General features: G+C 40.5%; 1 protein-coding gene across 2 annotated transcripts in view; it reads right to left on the reverse strand.

Annotated features, from left to right (window-relative positions):
* The window catches only part of PTPN5 (protein tyrosine phosphatase non-receptor type 5), a 772658-nt gene that overhangs the window by 459034 nt on the left and 295115 nt on the right, over positions 1-18509 (reverse strand). The window contains exons 5-6 of one of the 2 annotated variants that reach the window (XM_044082853.1): positions 9070-9165; positions 4840-5078 (exon numbers count right to left, since the gene is read on the reverse strand). In XM_044082853.1, coding sequence (XP_043938788.1) covers positions 4840-5078; positions 9070-9165 — 335 coding nt within the window. The remainder of the gene's footprint in view (positions 1-4839; positions 5079-9069; positions 9166-18509) is intronic. The other variant, XM_044082854.1, reaches the window with a different exon arrangement.

The following is an 18509-nucleotide window of genomic DNA, read 5'->3' on the forward strand; positions in this document are numbered from 1 at the left end:
TATGGTCTTCCAGACTCTGTAGGCATATTTTACTACTTGCCTTTGCATAAAATATTGCCTTTTCTGATTTTTAGTACTCCTGGGCTGTATATGAAAGAGCTGTAGTTGGAATAGCATTCTGCCCTGGATACCAAATGAAAATAAAACATATAAAATAAAATACTTCCCCTGTATCATGCATGTGGAGGACTGTATCCCCCTAACACAAACAAATTGCTACTTGTATTTATGTTAAATTTGACAATGAACAATGTCAATGAAAATAAACGACATGGCTTTACTAGAAAAGTATGCATTGCATTTTTTTCTGTTTCACTGTGCAAAGTCAAACTCATAACTAGTATTAGTTGTAAGTGTGTGGAGTAACACCACCTATAAAGACTAGCCACCTCTTGAAAAAAAGTGCCTACAGAAATCTGAAGTTGCTTCATGTTTCTGTTTATAAATGCATTTACCTGAAAAATGCACTGATAAAAACTGACCAACTGCAGCCACATCTTGGGTGAAAAGAAATGCTGATAGACTGTTCATGGATTACGCAGTAGTTAATTTGCCATAAAATGCATGTTACTGTATACATATATCCACTTTCATCCAAAAAGCTGGTGAAAAATAAATACTTGCAATATGTAGTATTCAAAGTTTTACATGCTACAATCAAATTCTTCATTCTAATTTTACATCTTCTACTCATTTCAGTGTTCCTCACTTGGTACTAGTTATGTTTACCTTTTTAAGTATAAAAATTAAGTAACTTTTAGTTTTTTTTGTAATTTACTAGTATATACGTAATGAGGAAATATAAGTAGTACTAAAGAAATATAACTGCATAAAGTAGATGAGGTGGACACTTTTCCTTCAAAAGGGATTTTTGGTGAAATTTTCTAAATTAATCTCAACTCCTGCTTGCCTTACATTCCATAATCCATAACTTGATGATTTGCCTTTTTTGATAAACCTTACAACTGACCGAACACAATGCCTACATCTTTTCCAAAGACAGTTAAACTTGACCAAATATACCATAAGTATGCAGATATATAAACAGATACATGGGATTAGTTTTACTCAGTGAAATGCTCTAATGCTGGCATCTGTTTGGTCGATATGCTTTTGTCGACAGATGTTTCAAACAGACAATACCTGGGGTAGGGGAATATGCCCTTACCCTGGAGATGTATGATCATGCAGTTAGTATATATACCTAGCAGGGGATGGGGGTAGTTTCAATGCAGTTATTGCAGCAGCACACTCCTGTAGACCACTATGGCAGTCTTAAGAACTATCAGAAATATAAAGTAAACTACATAACGGAAGAAGTCATATTTGCTGAATATATCCTTTTTGTTTTCTGCTCAACATGATAATGGAGAATAAACCACCATAATTACCAATTCGGGGCCAGTATTTCAAAATAAAGGGAAACTTTGTTTTGATGGAAAGCAAAGTATTAATTTTTTTTTAAGCTGTGCAATGTTGGAGTAGTTAGTATATTTAAAGTATGGAGCTCTATTCCCCATCACCGGGGATCAAGGGGACTCCCCCCTACATTAACTATTTAGTCTGGCAATTGACAGAAGGTTAAGGCTGTGTCTGTAGCTTTTGAGGTGCAGGGTTTAATTCCCCCAGCCCTCATTTGCCTACTGTGTGACCTTCAGCAAGTCACTTAACCAGACAGCAGCAATTGGAAATTTTGGCTCGGCTACTCAATGGTCCACTAGACTTAAATACTAATAACTATCTATGAACCTATAACTGTTTACACAGGTATTCATTTTATATATTTAGGTGTTCTTTCCCTGGGCTTTAAGACAAGCAACTATCTATGAACCTATAAATGTTTACACAGGTATGTTTTTAACAGTTTTACATAGTTAGGTGCTCATTCAATACCTGCATTTGTCACAATAAACACTGAAAATATGAGATGGTGCCATTTCATTTTCATCATACTCTACTTAATGTGTCAGAACGTCATTAGTATGGTAGGCTCCCACTTAATGCAATACCAAACGTCTTAGTATGGTAGGCTCCCACTTAATGCGATATATTGTAGTAGGTTACATATCTTAACTGAAGGAATATTTATAGAGAATGGTTGAAGAAAGAGTGCTGGTTTTCTGTAATCTGCAAAAGCGATAATAAAGATTTTTTATTTAGCCAGTAAATTAACTATTGCTTAGTTAATCATTTTTCGGACATAATCTTGGCTTCAGGTACTTTGCATGGATAAATAAAATAAAAAGGATATAAATATATGGATGTATATAGAAATATAGAGGAAATAATTAGACATGTTTTCAGAAGGTGGCAGGAATCTAGGTTACCTGGCAGGGCTGACCTCTAGGCCAAAGGCTTAGCATCCCCCCTCCCCATACCCTCCTATGGTCTTCATTTCATGTCACTCGATCTGCCTATCCCCTAGTGCAGTGCTGATCCCACTCCACAGGGTTCTTTCTCCCAGTACTTTCCTTACTCTCCCATCCATCTGCCATCCACTTACTGTCAGACCTACAGTTGCTCACAGCAGCCTACCTTTGATACCCTGAGTCAATCCTCCATGTTTAAGGAGATATAACCATTTGTTCATAACAGCAGAAACTTTTATGCAGATAAAATAACATGTTCTTTCATAAATCAGCAATATAAAATCAGCATCACCAGGCAGATGTGACAGCAACACAAATGTGTATCAGATTTTCTAACAAACAACATTTTATTTATATTTAATGTGTTTTCAATAGAGGACCTGGACAAAATTGCTCAGGAACCAAATTATATCAGAGAGCAAGGTAATTAATTAGACTCCTGCTGCTCAGAACCAAATTAATTAAAATAGGCTAAATATTGAAATGTCAGCACTCCAAATACTAAGTGCTGACAGACAGAAAAAAAAAGAAACTGCAGAAGAGAAAATCTCAAACATCATTCTTCTCCTTTAACCTTCATTTTTGCAGGAGGGGAACCCCATGCACATCCTGAATTGGGGGGAGGGGGCAACCCATCCACACCTCCTGAACTTATACATATTAACTCAAACTGCCATACCTTACAGAAAAGGAAATATCCTGAGACATGTCCATCATGGAATTGGTACATATAATTTTTTTTTTGGCCACTCACTCTCTGTGTTTTGGGACTTTTTTTAGTGGCACCCAACATTTCAGTTGATTACTGTTGAAATAGCACCCCAGTACAAATCTTCTCATCATCTTGTCTAATACATCCATAACTGAGTCAATAACCCACGTTCATTACTTTTTGAATTATTAGTTGCTGATCCTTAAGAGATAACTTCTGACTGAACACAAACACGTACTAATATTTACCGAGAAAATATCTCCAAGTCAGCACTGTTTGTCTTATATAATAGATGATGAATTGTCCCATACCTCTCAAATGTCCAGATTTTTGCCTCATAAACATTTGAGTTTCAGACTTCACATCCTTCAGAAAATGCACACTAATGCAAAACCTGTTATTCTAGCAACTTTCTAAGTTTATAAGAACAATATTTAAAACTTGTCCCTAATTTTGAGCCTTTGACCCACCCCCACATTATTTGTGGCTTTGTCCAGAGTTCTTGCATTTAGAAGGTTGAAAGGTATGATTACAGCACTGTTAACAATGATAAAGACATAGTGCTCTCTATATTTTTTAAGATTCTCCAAGAGTCTGAGAGGAAACATACAGTGCTTTTTCCTTTCTTTCTTTCTGGGACAGATATGTTTATCCATACTTTTTAATGGAAAGCAAGAGAAAGACCAACATTACCATGTGATAAGCCCCCCTATGTTGGTCTATGTGTTTGTCACTGGTTCTTTTCTAAAATGAGGTAGATGCTTTTGCATTGCAGAAATTGATATTATTCGCCAGATATCTGTGTAGTATTTTACTAGGGTTCCTATTAAATCAGTGAATGCTTAACTTAGCTGTTGTTTAATCAACCCTTTTTATTCGGAATGGTGAAATCCCGAAAGCACGGAACAGCGATTTTTTTCTAGGGGAAAAAAAATCACTGGGCCGTTTTCGGGACTTTGCCATTTCCTCCACTGAGGTGCGATCTCGGAGTTGGTATATTTAAATGTTTTTTTTTTGTTTTGTTTTTTTTAATGGAGCAGCGATTTTTTTCCCTGGGAAAAAATCACTGTTCTGTGTGTTCTGCCTTTTGGTGTTTCAACATATTTGGGTCAATTATACAGCGTTAGCTAAGTTAAGCATTCGGTGATATAATATAGACCCTTTTACTAAACAGTGTCACTGTTTGGGGGTAGGGGCAGTGTGGTTGATTTTCTGCAACAAAGGAGAACTTAATTGTATGTACTATTTTCACCATGCATTTTCTTGAAAGTGGCACAGCTGTGTATGCTGAGCCACATATCAGCACTGAAGCAGGGAGGGGCAATCACAGAGTTCACAGTTGTTATACTATCTTTATGTAGGTGCTTGGATTCCTGTCAAATATTTCCTTTGGGACCAGACCAAATGTAAATGATACAGTGTTTGTGAAACATACACAGTTTGGAAGGTGGTGGCCATTGTCGTTTTTACCCTGTAAACAGAGCAGTATATCTACTCACTGTGGCAAGACTGCATACAGGTTGTTACCCCAGTGTGTACCATGCTCTATGAGTTTGCTTAGTCAGAAGTACTCCATTGGATAGTGCACCAGCCCAACCCCCAGCTTCACAGCATTTAATAACAGCACCCACAGACAATTGCCTATTTCCAAAACTGTTTATTTAGATTTACATTATTCCTGCTTTACAAGTAAAGTCAGCTAATGTTATATAATGCTCTACATTCAGAATGTGGTATTAACAAAATTGCATTTCTTACCTTTCTTGAAGTCCCACTGGTTTGACAGTTAAGGTAGCTGGATCAGTTTCTACTTTAAGATCCATTGGGCAGTCAAAAACTGGAGTCTCAGGTAATGGGTCAAAGTCGAGGAAATCATCTGCTGCAGCATCTGTCCACTCAGAGTAAGTGAATGAAGGCTGGCGACTTACAGACTGACGTCTGTCATCTGGAAGGGTCGGCTGGGGCTCTGGATTTAAGGCTTTCAAATAATACAGAACCTGAAAGAAATACAATGAAGTACTATTTATAGCTTAATTTCATGTCAGAGATGAGAGTTTTGGGTGAGACAGTCATGTATTTGTGGCATTTGCTAACTAATGACAGCAGGTTAAAAGCAGTCAACTGATCAAATGATGGCCTCTATTTTTTTCTTTACATAATATACACATACATTCATATACATGCTCAGTTACAAAATGCTGAGAAAGAACTGAGATGTCAATATGTAGACAAGCCATCTCAGAAAGACTGCATTTTTTTACCACAAGTTTCTTGATGACTGAACTGTTAACATCCTTTTTGCTGAGCTGTTATTTTGTACAGAGCAAAAGTGACTTGACTGAGAAAAATTATTCTGTATCCTGACATTAATGACAATAATGAATGACATTACTGGGTAACCAGAGGTGGACATCAAATACCTCCTTGTAGTAACAGTGTTTTATTTTGCTCATGTGTGCCAATACTAACCTTGCCTTTAATCCCGACCCCACATATTACCTTAACAAGATACACTATTCAGACAAGTCGTGTCTGAAGCTTGTTAGCTTTTATATATATATATATATATATATATATATATATATATATATATATATATATATATATGGCATGCATAAATATATTGTTTTTACGACTGCAGTCTTGAAGAACACAATCTTGAAAATCAAAATTCCGAGACCAAAATATCAAGAGACCAAAATGCTTAAGGCCACAATGTATAAATTGTTAAATACCAAATCTACCCACTAGTGTGAACCCAGGAAGAATGCTAACATGGTTTCTGCAGGAGTATGGATCCACGAACAAGTGCTAACATGGGTCCCGCGAGGGGCAAGTTCAGGAGTGCGATATAGTGGTTGTCAGCATTTTGGTCTTTGGCTGTTATAGTCTTGGGATTTTGATTTTCAAGACTTTGTGATTCTGTATACACATACGTACATATATATATATATATATATATATATATATATATATATATATATATATATATATATATATATACACATACATACACACATACATATGCATCCACACACACAAACTTAAATACATACATAGATATGAATGCCTACATTTCATGTGTACATATTACAGCCAATACAAGCAAAACCATTAATTTGTACAAAATAAAGTGTAGTATCTGAACACAAACATTTTCATATTGTTATTCTTAAAACAAGTCTAACAATAACTGAGCATCTCTAAATTGCAGTTTACTTATACTTTTTGATGTTTGGCTGTCAAAAAATGTCAACAGGCAACTATTTCAGTATCTACTAACTCGCCTGTCATATTATGAGGAAATCAACCGTTGTATGTTGTGCAACTTTTCTATAAATTTACAAGTAGTTCTCATAATTGTATCACTTTACTACTAGATAAGTGAACATTTGAAAGATATTCTACATAGCTTTAATAGTCCTCTTTGAGTCAAATGCATCATTTTTGGCCAAGAACAAAGCCAATGGCAGATGCATCAATAACCTTCACTGAGGCTGCACATCCTCTTTGTTGAGGCCCACTCAGGCTTTGCTTGCATATTGGAAAATTAAATGTGGTTGGTTACATCATTTTTTTTATAGCAAAGTGTTCCTTTTATGACCTGTCAGATACACCTGTGACCTGCTGCAGTCTACAGGAAGTCCACAATTTTATTTAATTTCCCCTGTAAAATATACACTGATCATATGTACAACAGCAGGCCTTGTATTTTCTTGAGAATATAATTCAATTTTTGGGATTTTCTTCTCAGTTTCCTTTACTGTACATTGACAATAACTGCAAAAAGCATAAGCCTCCTAACTTTTTATTGTAACTACACCTAAAGATACTTAGATACCCTTATTGACATCCAAGATAATTTTTCACTTCATTATATGTAAAACTGTAGTTTTTACTTACCACCTGATCTGAATGCACTTTAAAATAATTTATGAATTTAGTTTTATAAAATGGACCAAAAAGCATTAACTTCTGATTAGTCAACAACTTTCTGTAGCCATGTCCTATACAAATATAAACTTTGAATAACTGATACTTGTAAATCCTGAAACTTAATTAAAACACACATTATTCAGTCAGCATGCTAATAAAGTAAAGCTGTCAGCGACTTTGATTCAGGTCACACTGATGCAACTGAACCTCTGTACAATCTTAGCAGGTTTTCATGCAGAAAGTGTATGCACTGCAATCTCATGAAATCAAAGTTGTGTGTTTGATGACAAGTAGATTGTCAATAACACCATCATACACACAGACAGACACAAAGACAGTAATATCCCATGGCCTATAATTTAGGCCGTTTTTGCTGCAACACAAACAACTGTAAAATACTTGGCCAGTTAATTGTTGATCTAACCTGCTGCTTTTTTGGAGTATTGTTACTCAGCATCATATATCAGACTATAGTTTTCTATTAATCTTTGTTTTGTAGTTTACTCCTTCCTGCAGCAACATGTAGAAATACTTCATTCACATTCCCAATAGTACTAAACTGAAAGTCTTAACTGTAATTCGCAGAGTTGGAAAAGGATGTCCAATTCTGAGCATGCAAACTAGTTTAAGACATTTTAGGGTATATATATATATATATATATATATATATATATATATATATATATATATATATATATCTTTGTTTTCTTGCACAACAAATGTGTGCTCCAATCAACACAATCATTCCATATGGATTACCAAGATTTAGGATGAGACAAAGTACGAATGGCCAGACATTCAGCATGTTGGACAGAAGCACCTAACCCCCACAGGCTCACTCACACTAATTGCTTTCCAATAGGATTGCAGGATTGGAAATGTAATTGCTTAGAAAGTGAATACATGTGCAGTTTTAATGCATGTTCTGTAATTGGAGGAAGAATTTCATGAGGATTCATGCTTTCAGTCAGTGAATTTTATTCATTATGCACCCCTTGTGAATGTCAACACAATTTCTTCATGAGATGGATCAGCTAATGGTCTGACTTACAGCTATTACAGTAATGGCAACTGATACATTTTAAAACAAATTGCACAACCTGCATTTCAAATAATTTCAATTCATGTTTTTTTTTTTATTTTATGCATTTTCACTCTACATTCATTGACAGCATGCTATCATCTTGTTGTTTGTTTATTAATGGCTGGTAGTAGCCATTTTCTTAATGTTTTTAATTTTCCTTCCTGTATTTTTGTTGTTTGCTTACTTCTTCCAGTTGTCTGTCTTGCAATCTATTTGTGACATGGCTATTTAGTCCAGCCCCCTGTACTAGTCACATGTGAAGGCATTGAGTTTCTTTGTTTTCTTACTGTAGTAATTCTGTTCATAGTGAGCAGGTAAAGAAAAGAAATTGTCTATCTTCTCACCCAAATGAACCCTATTTCAAAATCTTTTTCTAAGCTCATATAATAGATACAGCACATAAATTAAAGGTAGCCCTTAAGAAAAACATTCAGCATAATGTAAATAAAAACCACACACAAAAATGGACTATTAAGTCTACTAAGACAGCTAGAATTAAGCAGAATGAAAAACACATACACAGAAAGAAAACCCACAATTTAAACACAAAATCTATTTTACAAGCAGAATAAGACACACTGAGGTTATGTTTTTTTTTCTGCTGATAAGATTAACACCGCCTTCTACTAAAAGTCATTCTGTACAAGCACCTTGTGCCTTATTACACCCAAGAATGTGCTATTTTTAGATAATAAACCACTCCCTATTGCTTATTATTCCTTACAAATTAACCTCTTTTTCAGATTTAGCTTTCTTGAATTTTGGTATTGTGATTTCAGTAATGGTACATTATAACCATACTCCTGAGCTATCTCTTTGAAGCCAGTCACATTACAGTACTGCATTCAAATCTCAATGTAAATAAATCAGTAGAAAAAATAATAGATCTAGCAAAAGTGCTTTAATTAAAAATTGTGATAAAATAGAATTGTATAGCATTTAAATTCTGTGACTTAGTATTTACTCACCCCAGAACCAGTTAATAATGTTCCCAGAATAGCCATGCTCATCAAGGGGCAACAAATCTCTGCATCCCAAATTCTATGTTGTAGGACTGATAACCCCTGCAAATAGAAGAATGTAAAACGTTACCAGTATTTTTTGTTTCATTTTTCATTGTGCCAAATATTTAGTTACATATTCAATGAAAACTAAAGTTACTGAGCCATTAGATGCTCTCTTTTTACTGTGCTGTTTACCTCTTACAGGATCACACCAGAATGCATAATATAAGAAATATACCATGACTTGTCTAAAATATGTATTTTTCCATGTGTGTGTGTGTGTGTATGTGTGTGTGTGTGTGTGTGTGTGTGTGTGTGTGTGTGTGTGTGTGTGTGTGTGTGTGTGTGTTTGTCATACCATTTCGAAAGCTAGTGAGTACCTAAAACACATTTCCTCTCCTCCTGCCAGTTATAATGCCAGAATATTTTAAGTCAAGATATCATTGCATGACTTATGATTTATTTGCATTAAGGGTGTTGTTGGTGACACTCCGTTTACAAGTTGGATTTGGTGCTTTACATGTTAACAGATACAGTGCTGTCATTGTGACTGTCATCCACAGGTTAACAATTCTCACCTTTGAAGGGGAAATTAGGGAAGCTTAAGATGACGCACAAGTGCAGCTAGCCTAGTACTCCCCCATGCATCTATGATACAAAGCATCAGCCAGAAAGTGAAATCGATGGTAAAACATCAGAAAAATAGGATCACTGGTGTATATGACATCTGAAATGGACCAACAGAAGCTGAATGAGGATTGATTTGGCCGAGGTAAACAGAATGTTGCCTTGTACCCTTAAGGTAGAGAATCTAAAAATAAAAAAACAATGTTGCCACTGCTCTACTCCCCTTGTAAGGCCATATTCTAAGTACTAAAAGCTGTTCTGGAGGCCATATAAGGAAATGGGCATAAGGTTGCTGGAAGGAGGTGTGGAAACAAACAAAAAAACAAAACAAACCAGAAGCAAATGTGGGATGGAAGGGGAAGGATATGACCAGAGATTAGAAGAGCTAGCAGTCCACTCACTAGACACTACAAGACATGTGAGGGATGATATAGGTTCATAAAGGTCATGTTAAGAATATGTGATGGAGCCACCCTGAAGAGGAAGGGCAGTGATGAGTGGAAAGGGGCAGTGACGAAACATTACAGAGATGAATGTCTTCCTATTAACTGTGAAAGAATCTTCATGGAGAGGGTTGTGAATATATGGGACAGACTACTTAAGTGAGCAGTGGAAAAAGAATCCAACAAGGTATGCAGGAGGCCACAGGACAAGGAAGAAAGGCTTTGAGGAAGGAAACAATACAGGGGAGGTAGAACTTTAAATGTACCCTGAAAGGCAGACTAGATAGGATAACGGTCTACTATGGTCATTAAACAATTTTGGTGAAATATATAACCACACAATTACTGTTTAAAAGTTAAACGTAATGTATAAAGTGAAAGCTAATAAAATATTTACTTTATGCATGGGCACTGTGATATAGTAATGTATCATAAAGTTGCCTAAATAAATACATAAATATATACAAAAAGTATATCAATGAATGCACTGATGCCAGATTGTAAGCGCTATCCATGCTGTATTGTTGGTGTACAGAGGTGTTTCTCTTATAGAAATACTATCACAATCATTTTAAATAAACCTTTTAATAATTCTAGGCCTATTGTCATAGGTGTAGATACTGTCCCAAGCAGGAGCATTACTTTCTGTGACAAAAAAATACAACCAGTGTACATGTAAAGCAAAAGCAATGAGTATTACTGTTTGTGCTGGCAGCAAAGTAGTGCACGTTGTCATAGGTTCATAGGTAGGTACTAGGCTATCTGCCCAACGGCATTTATAAGCCTAGCTGGAATGTGTTGGCATTCACTGCCCCCTTAGATTAGTTCCCTGTGCCTCTGTCCAGCAGAGACATTGAAATGATCCCCGCGGTAAACATTCTGTTTCCCATCCACTCATCAAGGTTTCTCTTGAAGAGGGTTAGCGAGGAGCTTTGCCTAATGTAGATTGGAATCTTGTTCCAGACCATGGGAAGTCTCTAGGACAGGAATCTTTCCCTCCAGCACATCCTATTTATTGTTGTGGTGAGGTTTAGATCCCTAGAGCGTGTGGCTCGAGGGGATATGGTTTCTTTAGGTGTAGCATGTCCATCAATTCTGGGTTGGACATGGCCTTGTATGTCAGGCAGAGATCACCTCTGAGTAGGCGGTATGCAACCGAATACAGCTGGATTTTCTTTAGTCGAGTTGCATAGGGCATCTGTTTGAGGCCAGTGATCCTCTTGGTGAGGTACTGCTGTGGTCTTTCCAGCTGTTGCAGGTATCTTGTAAGGTACATCCCAAATGGGGCGTTGTACTCTATGATGGGTCTGATGAGTGATGCATAGAGGGGCACAATGACCTCATTTGATCTGGATGCAAACCCTTTTGTGATTAGGTGGGCCACATAGAAGGATTTTCTAACCACTTTGGCAATGTGGTTATCAAAGGAGAAGTTACTATCTACTTGGGTTCCCAGATCCCTTATTATGTCTTCCCTATTTAGGGAGCTACCACCTATGTGGTAGTTTGTGGGTACTTTGTTTTTTCCAAAAGGCGATGACTATGCACTTTTTGGCATTTTGCTTGAGGCCATAGTTTTGACACCAGGTATCTGTTTCAGTGAGACTCTTTTGGAGGATGTCTGTGTCAGCCGAAGAGTCAATTATAGCCCCTAGTTTGCAGTCGTCTGCAAACTTGGTCAGCCATAGTCCTCCTGTGCTTGCCTGTACCTCTGAGAAGTATATGCCAAACAGGATGGGTCCTAGGACTGAGCCCTGGAGAACGTGACTTGTAACTGGTTTAGAGTCAGACCTAGCTCCTGCAACTCTTACCATGTGGGTTCTGTCAGTGAGCCAGTTGGCAACCCATCTTGTGAAGTAGGGGTTTATGTTCAGGCTGGTGAGCATGTCTATAATACCCAAATGGGGAATGGTGTCAAAGGCCTTTGCGAGGTCTAGATAGGCTGTGTGGATCTCCTTTCCCTCATCTATAGCCTTGGTAACTGTCTCAAAAAAAGTCCACCAGGTTTAGGAGGCATGATCTGCCCTTAACAAAGCCGAACTGTGTAGGGTCCAGTGTTTGGAGGTTCCCAATGTCTCTGTTAATGAGATTCATGATGATGCACTCTATAGTCTTGCAGACCAAGCTAATCAGGCTTATAGGGCGATAGTTCCTGGGGGCTGTTGTGGCTCCACCTTTGTGGAGTGGAATAACCATTGATGTGCGCCACTCCATGGGCATGTAGCCTGTGGAGAGGCTGAGTTTGAAAAGTGTGTTTAGGTGAGGGGTTAGTTCCTCTTTGAACTTGTGTAGGATGCAGCGTAGGACACTGTCCAGTCCCATTGATGCTGTGTTTTTGGCTTTGGAGAGGGCTGTTTTAACCTGAGTGTCTGTGATTTCAGGGGCACTACATTCTTCTGGTATGGTTATGGGCCCTTTTGGGGGTGAGAGGGGGTGAAGTTTGCAATGAACCTGTCTTCCTGAAGTCTGTTGGCAATATCGGTTGGTTCAGTGTATTTTGTGCCATTCTGCACTAACTCCGAGCAGATCTGAAAATTGCCACTTAGATTCTTGACATAGCTAAAGAATGCTGCCTTGTGGTTATCTTTGGAGTCCTTGGAAAGTTTTCGTTTGAAGCTAGCCTTGGATGATTTTATGAGGGATCATAGTTTCTTGCTGATACTGATCAGGGATGTCTTCCCTTCTTGAGATTTTACTCTTTTCTGTACTAGTTTCCTCCTTCTATTGTATAGCTTGTTTATGGTAGGGGTCCACCAGACTGGTTTCCTTTTCTTGGAGGAGTGAGTCTTGGTTTTGCTTGGGATAGCATGATCCATACATTCTTGTAGGTGTGCATAGAGTGCATTAGTAAAGGATTTTGCAGCTTGGACAGCGTTATCCTTTAGCATGGGGGCTTTGAAACTTTCCACCTCGGTCTTAAGTAATGTGAAGTTTGCTTTTGAAAAGTTTTTCCATGGTGGTTTCTTTGGCTGGGGTGGGGGCAGAATGTGCATATCCAGAGTGATTACTTTATGGTCAGATCTAACCAGCGAGGGGTTGACCTCTGGTGGGGAGCACCAGTTGCCCATGTTGGTGATGACCAGGTCCAATATGCTGTCACCTCTGGTTGGGGTGTTGACCAATTTATCCAGGGCATTTGAGTTTATAAATTCTAGGAAATGTTGGGCAAGGAAGTAAGTACTTGAGTAGTTCTCCCAGTTAATGTTTGGGTAATTGTAATCACCAAATATCAGGGTGTTTGGTAGGACCTTTATGTTTCCCAGTGTTTCCAGAAATGCGGAATGGGGGTCCTGGGTCATGGTGGGTGATCTGTAGCAAGCTACAATTTGGATTGCAGTTTTGCCCATTGTTAGTTGCACATGGATGATTTCTGAAGCACTAACCTGAAGGTGAGAATATCCTTGATGAATATGGATACGCCCCCACCTTTTGTATTTCTTTCCTGTTTTTTTGGCCGAAATGTATGGTATGAGTTGTAGCCTGCTAGTGCTGGGGGTGCTCTTTGGACCCTTAAACCAGGTTTCTGTTACTGCACATGTATCGATTCTCCCCATACTGTGGAGTGCCTCAACTGCATTCATTTTGAGGTTTAGACTTCTGGCATTGAGTAGCATTACAAAGAAGTTATGTACTCACCATAACGTTCCATCTGAGTTGTTATACTTCATTTTCCTGAAACCTGTAGGTATACGGATCCGTACTGGATCCGAGCCGGCAACTTTTTTTCTAGCATCTGCTCCAAGCTCCGAGCTACTCCCCTTACCCATAATGCCCTACCATCTCCTATCTTCCCTCAGATCAAGTTTGCTGCAACTAAAAACATAAGCAACTCAGCCCAATGAACCAAATCTGACAAGACAGGACAAGGTCCAGGGGACGGAGGGAGGGAATGTTGCAGAAAAATGAAGTATAACTACTCAGATGGAACGTTATGGTGAGTACATAACTTCTTTATCTGAAGTAGTTAACTTCATTTTATCTGCAACCTGTGGGACAGAGTCCCCAGCTACTGCAATCCTGGGAGGCCCTTATGGAAGGATATTCCTGAGCACCGCAGAGCCAAAGGATGCTCTACCCCTAGAAATCAGATCTAATTTGTAATGGGAAATGAAGGTATGTGAATTGGCCCAGGTCGCTGCTGCACAAATGTTGTCCAAAGGCACCCTAGACCAAAAGGCAGCAGAAGTTGCCATGGATCTGATAGAGTGAGCCTTAACAATACCCAGGAGGAGATAAACCTTTTGCTTTGTAGGCATGTGAAATACAAAGATGATCCATCTGGCCAAAGAAACTTTAGAAATAGCTTTTCCCATAAATGCTTTGGAAAAGGGAACAAACAATTGGTCAGTCTTGCGGAAAGACTTTGTTCTATGAAGATACAAATGAAGCTGTCTATGAACATCTAACAAATGAAGTTTGTATTCACCTTTATTTTGGAAGTTAGGGAAGAAAACGGGCAGATTAATGGAATGGTTTATGTTTGCTTCAGATGTGACTTTGGGTAAGAAGGAAGGATTAGTACGGAGAGAGACCCTATGCTTGTGGAAGTCCAAATGCGGAAGAATGGCAGACAGAGCTTGAAGCTCAGAAACCCTCCTAGCAGATGTAATGGTGACTAGGAAAGTGGTCTTCCAGGAGAAAAATTTCAAATCCACCGAAGCTGCAGGTTTGAAAGCAGGAGCCACCAATGCCTGTAAAACAAAGGTAAGGTCCCAAGGAGGCACTGAATCCTTGACAGGTGGACGTAACAGAAAAGTACCTTTAAGAAAGGCCTTACAGGAGGCTAAGGCAATGTTGTCTTCACCAATGTGAAAATTGGAAATGGCTGCCAATTGTACTTTCACTGTGGAGGAACTAGTCCTTGCTGAAAAATGCCAGACAGGAAATCCAACACAGCTGGAACAGGGGCTGTAAAGGGATCTAGTTTTCTTTGTGAGGCCCAAATGGAAAAGAGCTTCCATTTACTGTGATAAAGTTTCCTAGTGGAGTCTTTAAGAGAAGCCACCAGAATGGATTTTACCAGGGATGAAAGACCGGGAGTCCTGACAATCAATGGAACTGGAACAACAGGTTGTCAGCTTGAGGCTGCCCAGATTGGGTGGATGGGCCCCCGATGGACGGGAGATTAGATCTGGGCAGGGATTCAGAACCCACAGGGGAGGTAAGAGATGAGACCAAAGGAATGGGAACCAAACCTGATGAGGCCAGAACAGGACAATGAGGATCACTTTGCACCGCAGTCGGCAAGCTTTCTGAAGAAACTTCGTAATGAGTGGCAATGGTGGATAAGCATACAGAAGCCCAGGGGGCCAAGCATGGACTAGAGCATCTCTGGGGACTTCCCCTGGTGAGGGAATCAGAGAGAAGAACTCACTGCACTTTGCATTGGAAGGAGATGCGAAGAAACTGCAGCAAGGTTGACCCCATGCAAGGAAGATCTCCTCTGCTACTGACTGTTTCAGAGACCACTCGTATGGCAACAGAATAGCCCGACTCAATCTGTCCGCTAAAATGTTGGAGCACCCCGGGATGTGCATTGCTATCAGAAATCGACCGGTGGAGATCATTCATTCCCACACTCCCATGGCCTCGTGACATAAAGGGTAGGATCTGGTTCCCCCCTGCTTGTTGATATACCAGACAACTGACATGTTGTCTGACTGAATTGCAATCAATCCGAGAGGAAGGACAGTGTGAAAGGCTTCCAATGCTAAAAGCACTGCCCTCATCTCTAGAACATTTATGTGAAACTTGGTCTCTGACTGGGACCACGTGCCTTGGACTGTCCTTCCCAAACAGTGTCCCCCCCACCCGAGTTGGGAGGCGTTCGTGGTCACTGTGGCTTGGACTGGAGATGACGTGAAGGGACATCCTCCAGATATCTCCGGTGAACTTAACCACCAAAGAAGAGACATCCTTCAGACGTGACTGATCTTGATTGGAAATTCCATGGGAAGGTCTAGCCAAGACCATTGAACTGTCAGAGTCCATTGAAGAACCCGCATGTGAAGGCGTGCACGAGGGAGAATCGATATGGCAGCAGCCATGGAGCCCAGAGCCCGGAGAACCTTGCTCACTTTTGTAGACTTGGAGTTTGCTATCTGAGCTATGTGGCACCTGAGGTGTAAGATCCTGTCTGGAGTTAAGAATACCTTCATCTGCAAAGTGTCTAGCCATGCTCCAATGAAGACTAGAACTTGTACTGGTTGCAAATGGGATTTCTGCACATTGACTGTAATTCCCAGTAGATCTGCCAACCGAATGAAGTAATCTCGAGCCAGACACAGGTGATGCTTGTTGGGCGCAGGAAAGAGCCAGTCGTCCAGATATGGAAACACCTGAATACCCTGAAGCTTCAGGTGAGCTGCTACAACTGCCATTACCTTGGTGAACATCCTGGGGGCTGTGGTGAGACCAAAGGGTAGGGCTCTGAACTGAAAATGACTGGCTCCCAGCCAGAAGCGCAGAAACCTCCTGGAGCTTCTGTGTATTTTGATGTGGTAGTAAGCATCCTGGAGGTCTAGCGAGCACATCCAGTCGCACTCTCATTAATAAGGTAGAATGGACTGTAGGGTGACCATCCGGAATTTCTGTTTGGCTACAGACAGGTTTAATGTTGACAGGTCTAGAATGGGCCTGAGGTCCCTCATCTTTTTTGGCACCAAAAAGAACCTTGAGTAGACGCCTGATCTGGATTGATCAGGGGGGACCTATTTGATGGCTCATTTGAGAAGCAGCTTTGAAACCTCTAGAGCTACGGCCTCCCTGTGAGCAGGTGGAACATCTGGGAAGTGTTTTGGAATATTTGGAGGGGCAACAAATGGGATAGTGTAACCTCTGGATAACACCCAGTGATCTGTCATAATGGACTCCCATGCAGCTGGGTGTAAGGACAATTTTCCCCCGACTGCCTCCAGAGTAGGACAGTCGGGAAACCCCTCAGGGTTGCTGACTGGGTCTATCAGAAAAGGGTTCCCTAGACCCAAAATTCCTGGGACCCCCTCTAACTCTGGGTCGGCGTTGATCCTGTCCCCCTCTGCCTCTGGGGGAATAGTTGTCCTGAGAATCCCTGGAAAACTGAGATTTTCAGAACCACATCTTCTTCTGCCCTCTTTGATTCCTAGAGAAGGACCGCTGAGGGTTAGAGAAGCTGGTCCTGACGACAGACAAAGTCTTCCTGTCCTTTTCGCTCTGGACAAGTGTGTCATGTACTGTTTTCCCAAAAAGGGAAGAACCGTCGTAGGAAGCATTGATAAACAACTCCTTGAAAGGGTCACCAAACTGACACAACCTGAGCCAGGCATGATGCCTCATGGCTATGCCTGTCCCAGCCACCCTAGCTGCTCCTTCTGAGGCAAGGGAAAGGAGTTGCATCGACGTGTTTGAGACTGACTTCAGAGTAGACATTTTCACAGAGAACAACTGTCTGTCCTGCGGCGATAAAGACTCTGGGGGTGACTCAGAGAATTTTGAATCAAGGTCTCGCTGAAGCCAGATCACGTGTGTCAAATAATTCAGCGCACGGATTGAAAAGGTCGCTGAGATATAGACATGCTTCCCAAACCTATCCACCGACCTGGACTCCTTGTCTGGAGGGTGGACTGAGGAACTCTCCTGTGCTAGTTCCTTCTTTGTGGCTGCTGCAACCAACATAGCATCAACTGGGGCTCCTTTTGACCAAGGTTGTCTGTTGGAAGGGGGAGATAAAATTTTGTCAGAGTGTTTGGGGATGGGCTCTACGGTGTCAGGCTCCTTCCATGCCCACATGGTGATAAGGTCCACCAAGGGGTCCACTGGCAGGGACACCCAGGAAATACATGGGCCCATGCCAAAGGTCTCCAGGAACACTGACTCATCCGCAGAAGGTTTTGGGGCTGACCAACCTCCCCTCTGGCAGAGGATCTCCATGATTTCTCCGAAGGAGATGTCTTCAGGAGGTGACCTGGGGGAACCTTCTCCTTCATCTAAGTCAGTGTCCACAGTGAGGGACTCAGGGGAGTCCAAGTGCTTCAGTTTGCACTTGTACTTATGGTGACCTTCTTCAGTGGGACTCTCAGAAGGGGATTCATGAGCCGCAGGGGTTTCCTCAGGGAAATTAACCTGGGGAATCCTCTGGCACTGGCTGTCCCTGAGACAGGATGAAGGGAGTCTTCACCAAATCCAGGGTGGCCTGGGTGGTATCCGAGGGGATGGGATGGGGGTCTCAATCCCTGGGAGAGAACCCTCTCCACCACTTTGAAGGCCGAGGGAGGGTGGACCTCCTTAGCACCCAGTAAGGAAGATGCCCTCCCTGGATTTGAATCGGGGACCAGAGCCGAAGCCAGGGTAGCCTGA

This window comes from Protopterus annectens, chromosome 9.part0, assembly GCF_019279795.1.
Source record: "Protopterus annectens isolate FY-2018-M chromosome 9.part0, PAN1.0, whole genome shotgun sequence".
NCBI classification, from domain to species: Eukaryota; Metazoa; Chordata; order Ceratodontiformes; family Protopteridae; genus Protopterus; species Protopterus annectens.